This window comes from Spea bombifrons, chromosome 11 (genome assembly GCF_027358695.1).
Source record: "Spea bombifrons isolate aSpeBom1 chromosome 11, aSpeBom1.2.pri, whole genome shotgun sequence".
NCBI classification, from domain to species: Eukaryota; Metazoa; Chordata; class Amphibia; order Anura; family Pelobatidae; genus Spea; species Spea bombifrons.
Window position 1 is genome coordinate 15,499,162 of NC_071097.1, and position 21,850 is coordinate 15,521,011.

Below are 21,850 nucleotides of genomic sequence, written 5' to 3' on the forward strand. Positions count from 1 at the left end.
CATGTATGCTTTATTTCAGGCAAATGCACAATTTTTTTGTGGCATCACAAAAAAACTTTTTTAATTCCAAAATTAAACTCAATAATATTGTTTGGTAAAAGAGCAAAAGGAAAAATGTTCTGAAGGTTCTGATTAATATGGTGATCAGGACCGGTCTAATGTTGATAATGAAACAAAATCACTGAAATTAATATATTGGTATAGTCCGAGCATTAAATATACGAAATATACTAACTATAGAGGATGAACTATCCAATACATTGTTGACATATAGCATTAAATCATTAATCTGGTACCATGAGGAAGTCTGTGTCAATCCCAAAACTGAAGAATTTATTTTTATAACATGAATGAAAGCATCTTAAAAAATATTTAAGGATAGACCATGTGGTGTTAAATATTTATGTAATTACATGGTGATATATGACTAGCGTATGTGCCAGTCATTTAAACCACATGCACTTTCTTCTTCCTGCTTCTCTTTCTTAGTCTACTTTGTGGATCTACCTGCACACACTATAGCACTGCCCCTCGCAGACACCCAACACATTTGGGTACATTTTCCCTTTCTACCTGCACACCAGACAATCGGTGTGAATTCTAGGTCATGATGTGTTAGGCGTACAGCAAAGGTCTCATAGCAACCTTTGCTTTAAGTGCTACCCAGCATGACCAAAGACCCGGCCCTGGTTTAGTAGCAAAATGATTTACCATCCTTGTAAAAGTTTGGTTGTGCTTCATGGATACCAAAACCTTAAAGTAGTATCACTCTAAGTTCCTGCTATACCCACAGATGGTCATGAGAATAACTCAACAGACAAAAAGAATAATCGGCTCAGATGTTATATAAAGTGAAATGTTATGTGGTAGTGTGATGATACGTATGGTGGGACACGTTATAGCGTGAATGTTGTTGCATACGTAGTATATAGGTCTCAAACCAAGAGGTGTGTTTTTTTTCTCTTCTGCTCTGGCCAATTAGGTTCCAGTGGTGTAGCTGGATAGTTCAATGATGGCACACAGGCCTTTTGTGACCAGACATACCCGGCGTGATAATGAACATTTCCGTGGTCTTTGTGTCTAGCTGTAATTTTCATTTAGTGTAGCCACAGAATTTATTTCAGAACAAGAAAGGCTTTTTTGAGAAACCATTATTTTAAAATCTGTTTTATAAAAAAAAAATATGGTAAAAATAAAAGAAATTGACTGATTAAAAAAATCTTCTACTCGTTGATCGCTTCCTAAGCTATTTCCAGCAGCAGGCCGCCAATATATTTGAAAAGTGATCTCCCTCTGGCATGGTTTAGATATCTGGGCACCTTCTCGCTGACACCTTTCCGTAACAGCAGAAGGGATTCTAAAAGTAAGACAGCATTTCCTAAATGAGACAGATAAGAGGAGACAAGGAAATGAGAAGGGGAAAATCCATAAACCTGATTTTGCAATGATTCACAGGATCCATGCATTGTCTGAAGTGTTTCCCATGCCTATCAGAACCATTTGAGCCTTTCTATCTTGCCAAAATTCTTTTCCTTTTTTGTTTGTTGCTTTTATCCTGGAACTTCTCTCTAAGCTGTCTGCGAAAAAGATGACATCTGTTAACAGGTTGGTTAAGATCTCGGGTTTCTGTATGGGTAGCGCCTGTTCCACTTGATTTTCTTATCTTGAAGAAGTGCACGTTTTGTATCCAACATTAGTTTGATAAGCTTTTCCAGGGGCGCTCCAAATAATTTCTGTATTTCAAAGGGAAGATCACACAAGGATGCCTTGGATGCTGAATCCGCAGTCCAGGATCTTAGCTACAAAGCCCTTCTAGCCCATATTACGGGCAGATTACCTGAGGATCTCCTCACTCATATCTGACAAAAACAAGTTAGCCAATTTTAAATGATCATAAGGTGTTGTATATCTTTATCCGTATCCTGTCTAAGGTAACCTTCTAGCGTTTGTATCCAACAGCCTTGATCTCTGGCCACTGCCAACCCTGCAAGAGAAGCTTAGCACTGAAAACCTGCAGATTGAATTAAACACCTGCATGACGTTTCAGCTCGTTTGCCCATGGGGTCTTTTAGTCCAGCAACTTCCCCAATTAGAATAGAATAGTGGTCTTAAACAATTGAGCAATCTGAACATCCACTTTAGAGATATCTTGCCATCTCATCTTCCTGAAGTTTAAATATTTGTTTAAAATGTTTAGACATTTGCCTTCTTGCCAGGATTATTCCACTCTGCATGAGCTCTCTTCATTTGGGTAAAACAGGAAAACCTTTACTCCGAAGGGGGTTGCGTTCCTGAAAGACCCCATCACCTCTTTAATGAACTTCTCCAGTTTCTGAGACGGAAAACCTGCTTCTTCTTCAGACTCTTCACTTGGTGAAAAGTCACCCAAAGATCAGGTGCATTCCCGCGAGGATAATTCTGAACTGAACAACATTTTTCTCTCTAGCAGCGGACACTTTAAATGACTCAAAAATGTGAGCCATATTTTCTTGGTACCATCCTAAGAAACATTGCATCACCTTGTGCTTTTCCTTTTAACCAGATTTTCATCTGAACACAGATTACAAAGTTTTTTCCTGCAGCTGTCTGGTAGAGGAACAGAACATTCTCCGCAAGCGACACGCTTTGCTTTAAAGTTGGACAACTTGTCCCCTAGGAAATAGCACACCCCATGTGTACTGCCACTATATAAAGGGAAAGTGATGAAGTCATAGATGCAACACAGGATCTTGCAAAGTAATGGCAGCATAGTGTAGTGCAACAATAGCTACTAATAAATGTAACATTATAGCAGATGTCAAAAAAACAATGAGGCTTACTTAACCACTTTATGTCCAAATGTACCATTATGTGCTGTAAAATATGGCCTAGATGGCCAAGGATGTAATCATATACACTCACTGGCCACTTTATTAGGTACATCTGTTCAATTGCTCAAACACAAGTAGCTAATCGGCCAATCACATGTCAGCAACTCAATGCATATAGGCAGGTAGATGTAGTCAAGACAACTTGCTGAAGTTCAAACCGAGCATCAGAATGGGGAAGAAAGGGGGATTTAAGAGGACTTTGAACGTGGTATGGTTGTTGGTGCCAGATGGGCTGGGTTGCTTATTTCAAAAACTGCTGATGTACTGGGATTTTCATTCACAACCATCTCTAGAGTCTACAGAGAATGGTCCGAAAAAGAAAATATCCACTGTGGACGAAAATTCCTTGTTGAAGTCAGAGGAGAATGGGCAGACTGGTTCAAGATGACAGAAAGGCACTAAATATTTAAGTACATAAGGAAGCATATTTCCACAAAGCATGCTACTTCGATCAGTGTTCTACAAACTTCTTCCCCATGCAATAAATTCACAGACAACACTACTTGTGTTCTTCCAGATCATCAATTTTGGCCGATATAGCAAGCACAGCCAAATGCACTTAACACATCTGGAGTAGAGCAGAGGAATGTGTTCTTTAAACGTGTAACGTAGATCAGTTGTATAACAAAGCAGACTGATAAAAGCAAAAGGAAACACAGCAAGAAACTTACCAGTAAACAAAATCTTGTCACACCCCTTTTACTTTGTATAAAAGGTTTGTGCCGTATCCACTGTGGAGCATAGGTTAATGTGTTAAGTTGCATCTATGTATATACAGTCAGAGGTATTAAGCCTACTAAAACTACAATACTTACCAATTTTAAAAAAACTGGACAAATAAGCATTTTAAATGATTGTCTTAAAAATTTTATTTATAAAAAACATAATCCTTGGCATCAGATTGTTATGAAAAATGTTTGTAGGGAAGCAATACGGGGTGGGAGTTAATTATACATCCACCCCCTCCCCCCAAGAGAAGGCCACTGGTGATTGAGAAATAAGAGGGGGAAGAGGGGAGAAAAAAAAGTCTCAAATTATATGCAGCAAATATGAAACCAGATCACCCAGAAAACAAAAAGGGGAGAAAAAAAAAAAATCAGTATAAGGTGGAGGCAGCACAACGGCCTCTGCCTTCATCCCAAAAGATGGTTAGTGTTGCAATATCATCCGTGTTATGATGCGTTAGTGTTCCAGTATTTACACCATCAGTCTCTGTATCTATAGCGATATTCCAGTGTTAGCACATTTGCTGCTTTTCTTGACTCCATATCCAAAGGTCATTGCAATTTACACTTCACAAAAGATCTCCAGTCTGCAGCAGAGACAGGGGTAGGCATGGGGAAGACAGGCAGTGAGGGGTAAAGGATGAAGCATTTCTGAAACAGTAGCTCCTAGGAAAGCACTCAAGCGTGAGTTTCACCCTGCAAAATACATATATATAAAAAAAGATTTAGAGGGGACAGCACCTCAATAGGATTTACTTTTAATGGTAATATAAATTTCCAGAAATACTAGGGCATCATTAGGGATATACTTTAAAATGTTAATAGCTTGCAAGCTAGCCAGACAAGCGAGTGGACACGTTATGGAGTTTCAGCAGATGCGCATTCATTTGGTGTGACAGACATGCAAGAGACCAACGCACTACTCATGTTACATACACATGCGAAAGATGTGGCATTAGACTGGCTGGTCCTCAGCATCCCCAAGATCCAGAGATCCCCCAACACTGAGAGACCGATCCTGTGACAGAGAGTGTTAGTGATGAGACAGAAGATATGTGCAGATGTTAAGTGAGACAGCGTGGACGGTGGTTGAGAACAGAGACAGGAGTCTTACCTTAAGAGGTTCCATTTCTGAAATATCACCTGAACGGTTTAAGTGGCGAGTGCTATTGTCCCCATTGTGGGAGTATGGGTCTAAATAAAGAGATTAAGTCAGATTTATAACTTTTGTATCAATAATTTTAAAGTATGTAACTGGGCACTTTACTAAACCAAAAATAGACTTTTTGTAAAGAACAAAAAGACTTCAGCATATACGCACATAACAGGAGAAGCTGGTAAACATTTTAAATTGTTAGAAAACCAGAATTTAATTGTAATTATGCATGATATGGGATGGGCTTAGTTCAGCCAAAGGGCAACAGTATGGCACACAATCACCTAGACTTGACGGAACCACTTAGGGGCCTGAACAAGTAACACTGGCAGCCACAAAGGTCTATCATTTTTTTTTTTTTATTAGTTTTTAAAACTCTACTAGATTGGAATCCAAAACAAGCCTGTGAATTACAATGCTTTTTAAATTTAATTTTAGCCAAACTGCAGCACTTTGGCTGATACAATGCCAACTCTATGGTTTCAAATATAACAAAAAGCAGTGTAGTATGTAAGGACACATTTCCCTCCCTCACAAATCAACAGTTCTTACCTGTTCTGATATCGTTCAGGGGAATATCAACACTCCCAGATCTCTTATCTGTAAGAAAAGACAAATCAGAGGAACTATCTTGGCTCAGGCCATTGATACCTTAAGTAAAGACCAAGGGGTGAACATAGATATTGGCTCAAATCTTACCATTTTTCTGATTCCGCTCAATAAGTGGAAGAGTGCTATCATCATAACCCTGAGCACGAGGCGTCCCGGCAATAGTTGCCTAAAAAAAAAAAATTAAAAGGCTATATGTAAGCTTATTCGTGATAAAGAGGCTTGCAAAATCTAGGAGTATGTGAGTTACCTGGAAGTCTGTTTTCTTCCACCCTTCCTTCTCTAGTGGTCTTCTGAGCTCCTTATAACCCCAAATTGTCTGCAGACAAATCCCGGCTGAACGTATCTCCCTGTCTGATCGACCACTAAGGGAAAAAAGGAAATCTATCTATCTAGAATCGGGTCTTTAAAACTACCAGCTTTTGGTGACAATCATGAAAATCTGTTACTCACCCTCCCTTATTGATAAGTACCAGCCTCTCAATTCCTTGACTCTCACGGAGCCTTTTTGCAGCTTCCAGGTTACCAGTGATCACTTCCTGAACGACGCTGAGAATGGCTACAGTCGTGTCCTCTGAGAGACCAGAGGTCTGTGGAGATGAGCTAGGAAGGCGTGCAACAAGACTGTTGAGAGCATGTTTTCCTAAAGAGATAGAAGTTATGCGGTGAGGCTGTGTCTTTACTTTATTCTCCACCCACAATACCTTCCCAAAGCTACCTGATTTTTCCCTATCTGTGCAATTGTCCATTTTCTCACCCTATTTACTGCCTTTCAAAGTAGCCCCTGCCTCACCTATCAGTTCTTTGTTCCGGCTGTCTCCACAAAGGTTGCGCAATGCTCCACACACGGCACGTACAACACGCTCACTCTTGTGGCTCAGGTGATCAGCGAGTAACGAAAGACCTTTTTCCTGACGAACAGCAGCACGAATACAACGGCCATACTGCGAAAGCGCACATACACCACAGAGCGTCAGACATGGGGGTTACTTATGGAACACAGAACAGACAGAGCTCAAAGTACAGAGACACATTAAAACTGCTGAAAATCTTTCCACCCTTAAAATTATTTGTAATCCAATACTCTATTACATGTAGATAGAGAGCGTGTGCGTGTATATATATATATTATCATATATACACACACACACACACTAGGGAAGTAAGCTGTTGTCTTTAAGGACGGCTAAATCAGAGAAGAAAAAAAATAAATTCGATACGCTTGTGCCACAACATGCAAACATAGCATGATGCAAGCATCAGCACACAGGGAAGCTTAAGCACCATCGTAAATCAGTACCGTGACAATGCAGTTAGGTAAATTAGACTCACAGTCCAGTTTCCAGCACAAAGGTTTTGCAAGGCTCCGGCTGCAGCTTCCAGGACAGCCTCTGTATTTGAGAACTTCACCAGGAACACGTACAGCTGAACTACCTCAGGCTGGAAAAGTAGTTCATAACCTGAGATAAGAGTATGCAATTTAGAAAAGATTACATATGTAATGAGATTTACAAATAGGCGATTGGACAAATCCATGGGATGCTAGATAATCTCACCGTGAGCTGGGGTTGTCCTCTTGGGGAAATCCACAGTGTCAGCTGTCTCTTCTGATGTCTTTTTACCTGATGTCACAAGACAAATTCTTACTCAGCCACTTTATCATCTCTGGACAATACCTTTGATGTTTTTACCACTTTTAGTATTCCAACAGCTTAAGTGCCACATTTGGATAGAATACACACCTTTTCCCCGTCGTGCTCCAAAACAGCTAGGGTTCTGAGGTTCTGCTGTTCTATTCTGGGGGGTTTCTTGGTATTTCTCGGCCTGTGGGATCTCACGATGTATGTGATAGGACAGGTTTCTAAGCAGGCACACCACATTCTCCACAAGCTGGGGAAAGAGGTAGTTATTTAGAAAAGTCTAAATAATTATTCCAACTGTGAAAACCATACACTGTGAAATCAGCCCTGGACAGAGCAGCTGAGATACGGAAGCAGCATCTAGTAAGGTAATCCATCTGAAAGGACCCCAATCTGCTTTAAAGCCAGATAAAAAAAAAAACTAACTGCATAAAACAGCTCCCATATATATTTTATATGCAATGGTTTCAGAGCAACCTCAAACTGTTTACCAGTAAACGTTATACAACACCAAGTTAAGAACTAGGCAAACATGATATCTTAAAAGGACCATCAGTGGTTAGGCCACAATTGTTGGCCATTTGCATAGAAAATCACCTTTTTGCGCAAGCAATTACATTTCTCCTCACCTTACTGTCCACTTGCTTACTTCCAATTTCTGACCTCAGGATGTGAACAACAGAGTCCACCAGCCCTTCGCACTCTCTCATCTTCCGACGTGCTTCAGAGCGCTCTGAAGAGATGTTCCTAAACAAATTGAGGAAGAAAAGACTAAGTACCTGGCAAAGAAATAACACTCACAAATAGTGGAGTGGCAGCACCTTCTAAGCTTGAAACATCCTTGTTGCCGCCACAAAAAAAAAACCTGTTAGAGAGGTGCACAAGTCTAGCTCTAAACCCAATATACTACACAAATTCTCTAAGCTTATCATACGGCCAGGTGTTAAACGGTTGCCAGGGTACACATTTGGCTTATGAAAGACTGAGGTGACATAACTCAATAAGAATTTCATAGAACTGCCTTAGTCGGCCAAGTGCGCTGGCCCATCATGGTGTACAATGGCATTCTACAGGTCCACTGATAAGTTCTTAGAAGAAAAAAAAATAGTTAAACTCCATTGTTGACTGTTCAACACTGAGCATTGTTAGACTCACCGTAGACATCCTGTAGTGTTAATCAGGGCCTGATCCCACTCAATGTTTCTTGGCTTTCCCTCTTCTCCATCCTGTATCCGTCCATCTCGTTGCCACCCAGAGTGAGGAACAAGTATTTCCTGAGTGAGGGTGTACAAAGCCTGGTCGACAAGCTCCATTTTAATAGAATCCAGCGAGGATAGATTCCAAAGGGTGCCTAATGGTTGAGAAACAGAAAAGGGATAAAGTCAAGAACATGAGAAATTTATGAAATGTATAGTATAATATTATATACACACATACAAATCGCTTGCAAGGATTCCACAGACATCTATAAATCAATTCATATTATATTCTGCACTGGGTATCCACAATAGATCACTTTACAATAAACTTCAAGTGTCCCAACGTTAAACTTTCTAACCATGGCACTGTCTTACCAGTAACACACTCTGCCATTTCTCTCCCCTCTCTGCCGTCCCCTCTCCTGCGTAGCAGTCTGGCCAATGCTGGGACTCCATCACAGTTCTTCACTGCCATCTTATTCTCCTTTGCAGGTCCAAACGACAGATTTTTGAGTGCTCCACATGCTGCAAGCCTGACAGGGGCTCTCTGATCCTCCAGAAGGCTTATGAGAGGCGGAATTCCACGCAAGCGATAAACCTAGGAATATTTAATTGCGGCAACGTTAAGTAGCACTGCAGTGTTTGGCATTCAAGTAGGGCTGAAACAACTAATCGATAAAATCGATAATCGATAATGAAAATCGTTGTCAACGAATTTCATCATCGATTAATCGGATCGATTTTTATCGATTATAAAAAGAGGTTTTTTTCAGAGCAAATGCTCTGAAAAACTCCTCTCCTTATATAATCCGACCTCAAACAGAGATCGGATTATAACACCGGAATCCAGATCCCCCGCAACGCTGCAGGAGACCTGGATTCCCCTCACTGTCGGCCGGTCTCTCACTTCCGTCTCTCTCCCCCTCCCATACACCGCTCTGCCTCTCTACCCGGCACCGTTACTGACAGGCGCTTTCCCTGCAGCTTCATAGAAGCCTCAGTGTAAGTGAAGGTGAGTAACGGAGTCTGTCTGTGCGATGCAGACCCCCACCGGCTGACAGAGAATCATCCTCTCTGATAGCCGGTGAGGGTCTGCATCGCACAGACAGACTCCGTTACTGCCCTTCACTTACACTGAGGCTTCTATGAAGCTGCAGTGAAAGTGCCTTCAGTAACGGAGCCGGGTAGAGAGGCAGAGCGGTGTATGGGAGGGGGGAGGAGTCAGAGGGGTGTATGGGAGCCACCCTCCAATACACCACTCTGGCTCCTCCCCCTCTCATACGCCACTCTGCCTCTCTACCCGGCTCCCTGCTGTCTTGTCAGAAACGGAGGTTCACAGGAGGCAGAGTGGAGTATGGGAGGGGGGAGGAGGCAAAGTGATGTATGGGAGGGGGAGGAGCCAACGTGATGTATGGGAGGAGGCAGAGTGGAGTATGGGAGGGGGAGGAGCCAGAGTGGTGTATGGGAGGAGGCAGAGTGAAGTATGGGAGGGGGAGAAGCCAAAGTGATGTATGGGAGGGGAGGAGGCAGAGTGGTATATGGGAGGGGGAGGAGGCAAAGTGATGTATGGGAGGGGAGGAGCCAAAGTGATGTATGGGAGGGGGAGGAGGCAGAGTGGTGTATGGGAGGGGGGAGGAGGCAGAGTGGAGTATGAGAGGGGGGAGGGGCCAGAGTGGTGTTTGGGAGGGGGAGGAGCCAGAGTGGTGTATGGGTGAGTTATAGTGGTGTATGGGGGGTATTATGAATTTTTAGGGCATATAGGGGGTATAAGGCATATGGATATTAGGCATATCAGGGGGGCATAAACATATCTGGGGGTAAATGGTATATCAGGGGGCTCAGTTGCATATCACTGGCATATAAGGAGTATAAGGCATATCAGGGGCACAGTAGTATATCAGGGGCACAGTAGTATATCAGGGGCACAGTGGCATATCAGGGGGCACAGTGGAATCTGGCATATAAGAGGTATAAGGCATATATGGGGGCAGAGTGGCAAGCTGGGGGTCAGATGTGCATAACTGGGGGCAGTTTGGTAAATAAAAAAAATTAAACAAGGCTTTTTTCTCAGTTTTTATTAAATATGAAAAATAGTTAACATATGAATTAATATTTACTAATAACTTTGTATTAAAACCTAGTTAGAGAAACACCGTGTTTGGTTTCTTGTAGCTTTTATTATGTCAGTAAAATAAGAAGGTGAATAGAGAGAGGCCATTGCAATAAAGAGATGAAAGTGTAAATTGTACGTTTTTTATTGCAATTTTTCTTCCATTTAAAATAATGTATTTTTTTATCCGATTAATCGACAAAATAATCGGCCAACTAATCGATTATTAAAATAATCGTTAGTTGCAGCCCTACATTCAAGTCAACTGTAATCAAGAATAGGACAGCAACACCTGTCCCAAGCAATTCTATTGTTTTTACATTCACACTTATGTGAGGTATAAAAAAATTTTTTACACAAACCTCTTTCTTGACCTCCTCATTTCGGTATGAAAGATGCTGCAAATATGCAGCGGCATTTAACCTCACAGCATCCAAGGTGTAGCTAAGCATTGCAATAACCTCCGGTAGCTCGGGCTGGCGCCAGGCACCACTGTTAGGAGGGGGACCAAGGCTGGAAAGGCTGCCTGAGGCAGGCAATGCTGAACCATAAGGATCGGAGAGTGGATCTTCATAGCTCCTGTAGGTGGCAGTTATGACAATTTCATTAGGTAAACAATTACAGAACATAGGTAGAGAGCAACCACAAGTTAAAACGTTAGTAAACCTGCATGCCCTTTTCAGGGGTAACAAATATGAAAGTAACAATCCATCGCAAATTAGTAAGAACAACATACTTTTAAAAAACAGCCAGCTTCCAACCCAAACCCCTCACCTTAGCCTTCTGCGTGGGTCACCACCATTCGCACCCCTCCTACCGGTGGTTGAATAATCAGGCCCATCCACATAACCGCCTAGGCTCCTACGATCATCCTCCATTCCATATGCATCTTCAGATCCATAGCCTCGCCCTGCAAGTAAATCAGACTGACTGCCTCCAAACCCAGCTCCTCTAACTTGTGGTTGAGGTCCGTAACCAGGACCCCTGTAAGGCTCAACAGTGCGGTAGCGGTGATTAGGCCTGGACAGACTGCTGTATCCTGGATGCTGAGGAGTGGGAATCATTTGCATTGGCTCTGCACCGGGACCACGGAAATGGTAATTGCGGGGTACAGTGGTGTACGCGCCACCTCCTCCAATTGGATCCCGGTATGGACGATCAAGAGTTTGTGAGTAGCCAACAACTGGCTTTATCTGAAATAGAGAAGCAAAAACTGTGTATGGCCAGATGTGGAAGTGCTGTAAGGCAGTGACCACTGGAAGAAATAAGACTTCCTGGGTTTTAGTGCCTGGACTTACTGGAATGTCACCGCCCCGGGGTTCTTCTGACATGCTGTAAGATACATAAGAGGGATCCTCATCCAGCACATAGCTATCTTCTGCAGGTAGCGAGTGGCCCTCCATTCTAACTGGGGAGTACACAACAGGTGGCCGATCCTAAGAAAAGGAACCCAAACATACAGCATCCATTAACCACGTGCTGCTAGCCGACCCTTCCATTATTATTAACGGCTAAAGTCTTTGGCATTAAATTTAAACCAATACTGTAACTACTTCAAAATGGAATTCTTAACTTCGAATTTTGTTGGCCTCCTCTCCGTTAAATTCTGCTTACTATGGCCCTTAGTTGCTCTGTCTTTTCCTAACATTAAACTACAAAAGCCTATATCTAAAGGATTCCTTGTGATAAAATTCTACATACTGCTATACCACCTATTAAGGTATGAATATTTGGCTAATGGCGTTCAATAGCCAGGAAACTTCCCTTACCGCTGATAAAAAAAGGTAAGGACAAAGGATTTTTGTAAATTGGACAACGGGACTTTGCGAGGAACTACCGTACACTTATGGTTCCTCTGGGAACAGATGGTTAATTACAAAGGGACACTACTGCTTCAAATTTATTTAAACTAAAAAAAAAAAAAAACACTACATGCTCTATTATACAGAGCTACCTCCCACCTCAATTTACCTGCTGGCGACGGGTGAGGGTGCCATTGGCGATTGGGGGGTGGGGCTCCTGAGGCGTCACCCACACCCGGTCCAGCTGAGCAGTGACGTGTCTCCTCTCTTCTTCCAGAGCACGAGACAGCAACTCAAACTGTGCCTCCTGTGCCCTCACCGAGGCCAGTATACTGGCCGGGCTGTCAGACTCTGGCTCATCCATATATAACCGAGAGAAACCCTCAGCTGGTGAATGGAAGGGGGCAAAAGAGGACACAAGAGAGAAAGAGAAAGAGACCAAATTAAAACCATCTACCAGCAAGAGACAGACCCACATACCCAAGAAAGAGACCCCCACTCCTGGTTGCGCATCAAATACTTCCCTTATGAAGTACTACATACACAAACTGACATTCTCCCAGCAAATCCAAACCAGGAGTGAGAGAAGAGAATACAATGAAGTATAAATCATGATTTTTAGGAAAGGAAAGTTAATGAGGAAAGGACTAGCAGAAAGTACAGACTAAGCAATGGTGTGAGCAGCAGTAGAATGGACAACGGTCAATGGATTAAAATGGTGGAGCTGAATGGTGTGCAGAATGCAGACCACTAAGCAATGCAATGGAGGAAGGCACTTCAGTAGCGTGAATAAAAGTGTGTTTGATAAGCATGCCGGGGTGTCATGAGGTGGGGAAGGAAGTTTTTAGGGATGCTGAACTGCGGAAGTAGCTAGTGTATGCAATAATTCTTCACATACTGAACAAAATAAACCCTCTGGAACACATGGGAAAACATGCACATCAATGACTAGTATCGCGTTTCCACTGATAAGGTAATGCATTTAATTTGGATATTCGTGCAACAGACCAAAGCGGCGTCAAGATACAGTGATGGAATTTCAACATGCATGGTGGTATTGCTATCTTTAATCTATGACACAGGCCAATGGCCTGTTTAATGATTACTCTTTTTTTTTTGAGGTTAGAAAAACCAAACACAAAGTACACTTTATTGCCCAAAATCTATGCTCTTTTCAGTATTATCAAAACAGACAACATTCACTACAGTAAGGGCTTTCCTAGCACTGCATACATTTGAAGGAAGTGAAGCAATCTTAGCGACTTAGCTATGTTATACAGGCCCAGTCATGCACTTCCTGTAGCAGAAGCTCATTGTGTTGGACTTTCATAATGTATATTAAAGTCAAGGAGCTGAAACCACAGGTCTCCTGCAATTTCTCACTACAGTTAACAGGCATATAGGATACCTATGCAATCTATCTAAACAGCATTCTACAGAAGATCTCAGTCATAGATTCTACATACACCGATAACCAGAGACTCCAGCCATATAATGCCGAACTACAGGCCCTGACCACAAACTAACCACGAAACTCAGATAACCATGTAACACACGTGATTCAATCTTTGTTAACTATTTGGATTGATCCTCCATGTGCTCAATCTGGCCCACTGAACACACGGTCAAAAAGCAGCGCACACGCCAAATCCTGTACATTGTATGCTCCATGGCAACAATTGACTACATAAGTGCCAATGTATATACCTTGGGAGCATTGAAATGTAAAATAAGAGTCCACAGTAAAGCACTCCAACCTGTGGTCACGATTTCCCAGGTATGGATAAATTCTAGGAGCCCAGTCATTACTCCTAAATTAACTTAAGGGGCCTCAAATACAAAATTCTACCTAGCTCTTTGAACTAATCATGTTTGCATTTTAATACATGTGGAGAACCAATGCATTTATAGGAAGGGCATCACGCAAATGACTAATTTTACTAAGAACATGTTAGCAACAAAACCATAATAGTGTTTTATAGTCTATTAAAGGAAGAAAATACAAATGACAGTAGGAGATCAGACGTTTGTGGTATACTTGAGCATGTGAAAAATGCATATACGTCTCCACATGCAGAGTATGCAAGAATATCTACTACTAAATAAAAATTAGGTATGCCAATTATTGTAAGGTCTCACATGCACAACCAACACGAGTATGCCGGATTACATACTAAATACAATAGAAATGCCAAATATTATGGTCTCACATACAGATTTTTCTGAAGGATGCATGCATAGGCTATATGTTACTGTACATGAAAATGCTTACAACACCTAACACTACAGTACTACGAACTTAAGCCATATCTGTGATTGGGTTCCAGCAACCTCAAACAAGAAACACACCCTGACCTTAGCCCTGCAATGTGTCACACACCCACCTAATACAACCCTTGCACTACGAAGCAGGCACACCCTGAAGACTGCATCCTCCAGAGCTAGGCGACTGCATGCAAACCATGCGGCTCACATTTTGCTACCAGATATGGATTATGGTACACATAAGGTGGGGGCCAGACTCCTAATTGCCACTAAAGTCAGGCAAACAAATGTAATATTGGAAAGATTCTAGCATTGTTTACTTTTTCAGACCAGTGAACAGTCAGACTGTTAAGTGAAGGAACAGCTGGAGAGCACAAATGCATACAGTTCACAGCCATATGAGGGGTCATCACTAGAGAGTTCAAAGACAGTAAAAACCGCCCAAACCGCTTGTGCACCCAGGTTTGTGAAATGTATCACAACAACTCCCCCCCCACACACAGGAAGTTGAGAGGGAAGCAGAAAATCATATATCCCTGCAGAAGAACAGTTTGAGAACAAAAGAAGGAAACTACAGCCCCTGCTTGAGAACTCCTGTTGCCCTCCAATGCATGTAAAGTACATACAACAACTCTTGTAGTGAGCATCGTCCTCCACAATAAACCCAGACAATCAATCCCTTTTATAAGCCATATCCTAAACACAAGGATCCTCTCAACTACTGTACCGCCAGAATACAAATTTAGGTTGTAAAAGTGTGTTTTACTGTCAGATGGTTGTATTACATTATTTTAAACCTAGCCACTTGTAGCAAAGTATGCCAGATGTATTAAAGAATGTTCTACACGTGAAGAGATTATAAAAATGTTTAATGCATATGGCCCTCAAAGAATTTGCAGCTATCACACAGCTATTCATTAAATTCCATATGATAATTTTTCAATAAAATAAAAAATTACCTATCTAAGCATACGTTTGCAAGTCATGTAAGCGGTTTACACAGTAAGCAGACCATCAGTCTGAAAAAAGGATAATCCCCCCAACTCTCACTCAAAAAAACAAAACCCTAATCACCAATCCACTTAAAGTTTTTCCAATTTTTGTTTTTTTTGTATGGCCACTCCTACTCAGACCACAATAAAAAAATTGCAAGAGCCTAACCTACGAAAACCAGGTTTCTTGCTGCAGGTACAGACAGGTTATCTACAAGCTGACAACTCCGGGATGCGTATCGAGCTTGATGAACAATGTAAATAAGCAGCCTGGTCTTCCTGAAATACCTCTGTTATTTCAGGGGCTTGGTCACAGTACTTACAACTCCTGCAATTTCTCTCTGTAAAATTCCAGGAAGATGGAAAACCCTGAGACATCCATGGCTAAACTAAGTATCAGATATCCTGCAGCCTGGGGCAGGCAAGCCTAGAAATTCACGCCCAATGCTGTAACCTCAGGAAAGAATTTTTTTTCTTTTTTTCAAAGAGCCGGTTGGAATTCCATTTAAGGGTATATTAAAGTAAGCTGTAGAAGTACTATATGTGGCACGCACAGTTAGATTTTTCACTTTAGCTTAGGTGCTGTGAATAACCCTAGGACACCGACATGACGTGAAACAAAGAAAAAAAAACAAAAACAAAAAACACCACAGACAGCAACAAATGATTGAAAAGCCTGCGTTAACCGAGAAGATGGGAAGGTATAGTAACTTGGCACATAGTCTGCCAAACAGCTTACATGGTTCACATTACAATATACTACTCTGCTAAGGCATGGGCAGATACACCACCTGTATTTCCAGCTCTAAAAGTGTTGTGGGTTAAGTTTATAGACATGTCACACAGTGGGCTCTCGTCTCGTGTACAAGAAAAGCAAAACAGACTTTAACCCATTGATCAGCTTTGACTATGGAAATGCATCCAGTCACTTATCTGCAATAAAGCCTGCACATTTCTGGACACATCTCAGTAATTAGAAGACACTGAGCTCTTTTTACATTGTCAGATTTATTTAGTAAGAGGAAAAAAAAATTCAGCTGTTACTTCCAACAGATGTGATTAGCACAAGATTCTGATCTCTCCGAACTGATAAGAGTATTCACTATGGAATGGAGGTGGCGGAACAGAAAAACTATTACACGAGGAAAATATTTTCTCACAATCTTCAAAACTCAGTCCTAACATGAATTGGAACGTGGAATGCAATCACTGCACAGAGCAGAGTACGCAGCTGGCCAGGTATATGCCGGTAACCTACATCAAAGTACACACTCCTTTGTATTACCTTAAGTTATAAAAATAGTAAATTCCAAATTAAATATACCAACATAGTTAGTTCATGCTCACCTTGCCATAGCTCCCAATCCATGTACCCATCTCCCCTCAGCTTTAAATTGTAGTGGTAATATAGATACATACATAAACACACACAAACACACACACACAAACACACACACATACACACACACACACAGGGTTTATTACCGGGAGAGGTCTTTCATTACCTTACTTCACTAAATTATAATGAAGCACGCAAGAAGGGCTGAGCAGGCCTGGGGCCCCGGACAATGCTGTCCCATGGGCGAGGAGAGCGGCAATTTTAACTACTTGTATTATACAAGGGCAGAAAGTTGAGATATGGGTCTTCAATGAGTCTGGGTGATTTATCGCACGGAATTACGGATGTAGCTAGGTCCCATCTGCCATCTTATTGGAAAAGTTCAAAATGAAAGTAAAAGCAAAGAAAAGAAAGAATTCCCCAACAAGCTGACGGGCAGTTCCAAAGCCACAGAAAAACTCTAGGCCTCAAGGACAATGGCTCTGACTCTTAGAGAGTCAAAACTAACAAGATAGCAGCTACTTGGCAGGGTACATCAGAGCTACTAATTTGGAATGGCAACTGACATCGCACAAACACTGGGTAGAACGTCAGACTAGTAAACCAATGACATTCCAGCATCGTCCTTTTAAATTATCGTGATGGGGGATAATGCAGAACATTGTTTAAAAAGGACAGTTTATTGCCCCAAACAGATTTTCCACTGATAGATATATACAACACTTATCTGAAGACACTACAGCTCATCAACCCCTTCCACACGCTACCGTACACTTACAAACTAAGGATCTGGAGAAACATTTGATGGAAAGCACATATTGCAAGGATAATGGCTGGGGCGGGGGCAAAGGGGGAGAAAATGTAAAGGTTATACTGCCATCATATGCACTTAATAAGAGATAAATAAAAACAGAACTTATAAAATGCCGAAAGCACATTTTCTACATACAAAAAAAGGTAGCACCCAAGTCTTCACATACAATAAAAAGAAAAAAAAATCCTGGACAGGAAAGACAGCTCTACAGAGACAGAAGATCCATGTTTACAAGTGTTTCACGCTTGTAAAATGGCAGATTCATGAAGTACATTCAGAGAATTCACGTAAGTGAAGAGATGGGAGGACACACTGTACAGAATCATGTTTTTTTACACCAAGATCAGTATCTAGTAGAATAAATGATACTTTGTGGGTTAGTACTGCTAAATGATGAATGCAGATAGGCTGTTGCTACACAAACTAAATAAAGTTTACGTGCCGTCTTGCGATAAACCTTCAAAGAACGGAAAAAAAGGCCAGATCAGTTAAGATTGTCCTCCATTCTACGACAGTTATTGCCACTGGTTGACTTCTCGAAGCAGCCAATCACTGGCAGGAGAGCACTTCCATGAAAGCCATCCTGCGCATATAAAAAGGGGGTCGGAACAGACCCTTAGCCTGCGTTGTTGACTGAGCCAGCACTAAAGCTGACTGGTGGTCCTGTCTAAGAGAAGCACCACCTTTGATAACAGAGAAGAGTTAGAATTACACTCAAGTCTCACTAAATATTTTTATGCCAACACCTTTGAGATTGCACTCGCTGAAAAGAATGGTGGGACCATTCACCATTATACGCGCTCAAGCAGGAGCAGCTATTAATATATGTAGGCCTCAGTCAATTCTAGCTGTCGTACCGTTTGAATGTATGTACCGTTAACTTCGGTGTAAACCGGTGGTACTGTACAAATAAAGACGATAATAACGAGAGAAGGCAAGAAAGTCGTAGAGTTGCGAGCTTTCCACCTCACGAAAGGCCTCCAGTTTTGGGTGGCTTTGGAATTCTCTTACTGGAGGGCTCAATTTTATCTGTGCGTTTACTTGTGGGATTTTTAGTTTTTCATATACGATGGCACACAAGAGCTAATAATAAAGTTCTGGCATTCTCAGAGCGGGGTTTCTGTCACCTAGAGCCATTTCACATCCAGGTCTCACTTTGTTTTTGGAGGTGTCCTGGGACCTAGCTAGCCTGTGTTCGAATGGGTTTTCCCACTATGCATTGTGCAGGGTCAGCTCAGTATCTTCTTGGTGGAGAAACCTGCCAGTTTCAGTCCATTCCAGTTTCAGTCTTATTCTTTTTCAAATAGCGAGGTTAAGGAATTGAAGCCCCAAGTTTCCTATCAACTGTTGCTTAAGAGGTTAATGAAACAGTAATTAGACTGACAATAGTATCAGCCCTTTCCTTCAAGAGGTGACTTTAATTTGGGGCACTTAATAAAAAACACAACCTGCAGGGCAGAAATACTTCAGCACAACCCTGAAGCATGTACCTCCACTCAACATGTCCAATTAACAATAAGGCTCTTTTACCACAAATACACCAGAAAACGATTACATATCCGTAAAAATGTGAATTATGTACAAACTGTGCCCGGCGTACTTAGCTGGGCTGGAGAACACCTACTATTAAGAAAGTCAGTATAAAGGTACTTGTTGCTCACAAATATGTCTGTGCACCCAAAGCAGACTAAATACACAGTCTGCATGCCTCACATTACAACATAATGGAAATCAATGGCGATTAAATGAAACCCGAGTTAAACCCACTGCTATTAATCTGCGTCCAACGTTACAGATACATTAATACGGAATCATTACATCACGGATTTGATTAAGACGCCATGTGCATAACCAACTATACTTTGCACTACAATCAGAAGAAACGTACAAGCCTGTGTCTTCCTGTAAGCAGATTTCTATACTGTAAATAAATATCTATACAACGTATTTACTCTTCAAATAAAAAGGTACATTAAGATACATTTTTATATACACACACATATATATAGATATATATATATATAATCCGGAAAGGTGACGTACGCGTACATACATTTAGAGATTTAAGAGCGGACAACTAGAGTAAGCATTGTGTACACGACGTATAAAAGACAGATTTAGAGTCCGTGAGTAAATATACGACGCATCCGAGGTCTTCGTCCTGCCCCGGGTAACCCACGCCTAAAGACCCTTAAATATTATCGCCCACACGCAGGCATAACCAGCCGCCTACTAAACGAACAAGCACTCACTGGGCAGCCCCGAATATACACACACACCGAAATAAGACAAGTCAGGAGCTACAGAACGGATACGTACGGTGTACTCCGGGGGTCTCTCCACTGGAGGTAAGGTGGGCACGATGACGTCACTCCCGCCGTGTATCTACCTCCGCACGGCTTCCAGCGCTCGGACCGAACCCGCCCTACCAGGCCTGGCGGTGACGTAACTGACTCCCTAACCTGCACCAATGGCGAGGCGTGAAAAATCGTGGTCAACCAGTAGGCCAATGGAAAGTCAGATTATACAAAGGGTAAGGCGGAGAATGTTTAGGGAGGGTTATATATACATACATATACAAGAACTAATAGGGAGTGGTAGGTAGATATGGTAGATAACAGGAAAGGGCGTAGGTATGCGGAATTCTGCCGGGGAGCCGTGCAACAGTTTACACACCCAATAAAACAAGGGCTTGCTGGTTCTCTTTGTTTGAACTGTATGAGTGAACGTGTGTACGTTCATTCGGGATACACAAATGATCGGCGAAAATATTGTTACAATTTCCGCAGTATAAAAATAAGCATTCCTATCAATAGGTTAGATGAGAACAACGGAAGAGGTAACTCTTGTGTCCCTAAAAGTAATTTTTTCATAGCAAATGTGAATAACGTGACAGTATCTCAGGACGCCTCCTTCATAAAGAACACACAGAAAAGTACTTTGGGAAAAAAAGTTCCTATGTTATGGAGAAGCAGCCAATCAGTGAGAGGAAAGCTCTTGACTTGTGTCAGCAGGAGCCTCTCTGTGTATTATTATTATTATTATTATTTATTGTCTTGTATAGCGTCATCATATTCCATAGCGTTGTGTGTTTCCATGGGAGTCTCATAAGACCCCTACTGGAGCGTTCGCCCAGCCAGCACTGGACGGAATATGCAAATTGCGACCCAGGTGATGTATTTGTCCAAACACATCTTTTGCACAGCAAATAGCTGGTGGGTTGAAAATAGGGGAAAATGCATGTGGGGTATTCTGCAGAATCCCTCAAATCATTTGCAAGGGAGACGCCACAAACATTTTAAAGATACCTTGAAGATACTATTCGATGGTTGGCAGGTACCAGCAGGGCCGGCGCCACCTATAGGCAAAGCCGCGGTCATTCGTTAGAAGCGCGGCCGTGGCTCGCGGTCACTTGATGGGAGGCCGGCTGCGGTTATTCGAGGGGGGGAGCTTGTGGGGGCAGCAAAATTATGTTTTGCCTAGGGTGGCAAAAATCCTTGCGCCAACCCTGGGTATCAGACTGGAGCAGCCGATCGGTTGCGTGTTTGGTGCTGCCAGATGGCCAGTCTGGGCCTGATTGTTGGAGTGTCCTGTTAAAGCAGTAATGCAGTCACTGCATAAACCACCAAGAACAATATGTTTTGTCAGGATTTATCTGAAGTATCAGGAAACAGTTGTAACATTGTATCATGCCCCCCACAATTTCAGAGTCACCGGAATCAGGAATCTGCACACACACCACAGGAACTCAGGTGCTTAGCTGTGCCAGGAAGGGCCAGCTCCCCAGTAAATCAAAATAGAAAAAGGCTCCAGGCACTCAAGGGTTCCACTCAGGTAGGTTTATTGAAGGAGAAGGCCAACAAATTTCAGAGGCTGATCGGTAGAGGTTTTGGGAAGAGTGAAGTGCCATGCTATCTATAGTTCATGTTTCCTGTGTTGCCAGACAAACTGGTTAACCCCTTCAGTCCTCTTGTACGTCATTATAACCTGTGGCAAGAAAGGTACAAGTACATCCTGAATTTGTTGCAGCGGCAGGGAAGTGTCTATTGATAGCCTGGGTTTTCCTCTGCCAACTGATCGTGTGTAATGGTGCATGATGCGAGCCCTGGTACACTTTCATTTAAGGAATGCCCAATCACCCAATCTGACACAACGATAGAAAGTTACAGTTAAACAGGGCAACTAAATAAGTGGATGCATGTACGTGTTATCCATCAAGCACACATCGTTTCCACAAGCAGACAAATTTATATTAATGTAATGTGCTGTACTATCTAGCCCATCTCCGTGTTTAGACGCTTAGTATAGACTATTAGGCCAGTGCCATAC

General features: G+C 42.1%; 1 protein-coding gene across 3 annotated transcripts; it reads right to left on the minus strand.

Annotated features, from left to right (window-relative positions):
* Positions 1–3,714: 3,714 nt before the first annotated feature.
* Positions 3,715–19,978, minus strand: CTNND1 (catenin delta 1). 3 transcript variants are annotated; one of them, XM_053451174.1, is made up of 19 exons: positions 19,841–19,978; positions 12,281–12,498; positions 11,608–11,745; positions 11,084–11,502; positions 10,672–10,888; positions 8,575–8,797; positions 8,156–8,351; positions 7,630–7,747; positions 7,103–7,250; positions 6,917–6,982; positions 6,693–6,820; positions 6,154–6,304; positions 5,814–6,003; positions 5,611–5,725; positions 5,451–5,529; positions 5,304–5,351; positions 4,710–4,789; positions 4,532–4,613; positions 3,715–4,291 (listed from the first exon to the last, which is right to left on the minus strand). In XM_053451174.1, exons 2-18 carry the CDS (start codon positions 12,473–12,475, stop codon positions 4,551–4,553), a joined length of 2,574 nt encoding a protein of 857 aa, XP_053307149.1. In that variant the 5' UTR covers positions 12,476–12,498; positions 19,841–19,978; the 3' UTR covers positions 3,715–4,291; positions 4,532–4,550. The 3 variants fall into 3 exon arrangements, with proteins under 3 accessions (XP_053307149.1, XP_053307151.1, XP_053307150.1); XM_053451176.1 differs by lacking the exon at positions 12,281–12,498; XM_053451175.1 differs by lacking the exon at positions 4,532–4,613.
* Positions 19,979–21,850: the final 1,872 nt, after the last annotated feature.

Coding starts and splice junctions, on each gene's coding strand:
- CTNND1 (XM_053451174.1), bottom strand. CDS start 12,475: ATGGATGAGCCAGAGTCTGACAGCCCGGCCAGTATACTGGCCTCGGTG. Junction 11,746..12,280: donor CCCTCACCCGTCGCCAGCAG/GTAAATTGAGGT, acceptor TCCTTTTCTTAG/GATCGGCCACCTGTTGTGTA. Junction 11,503..11,607: donor CCCGGGGCGGTGACATTCCA/GTAAGTCCAGGC, acceptor TCTCTATTTCAG/ATAAAGCCAGTTGTTGGCTA.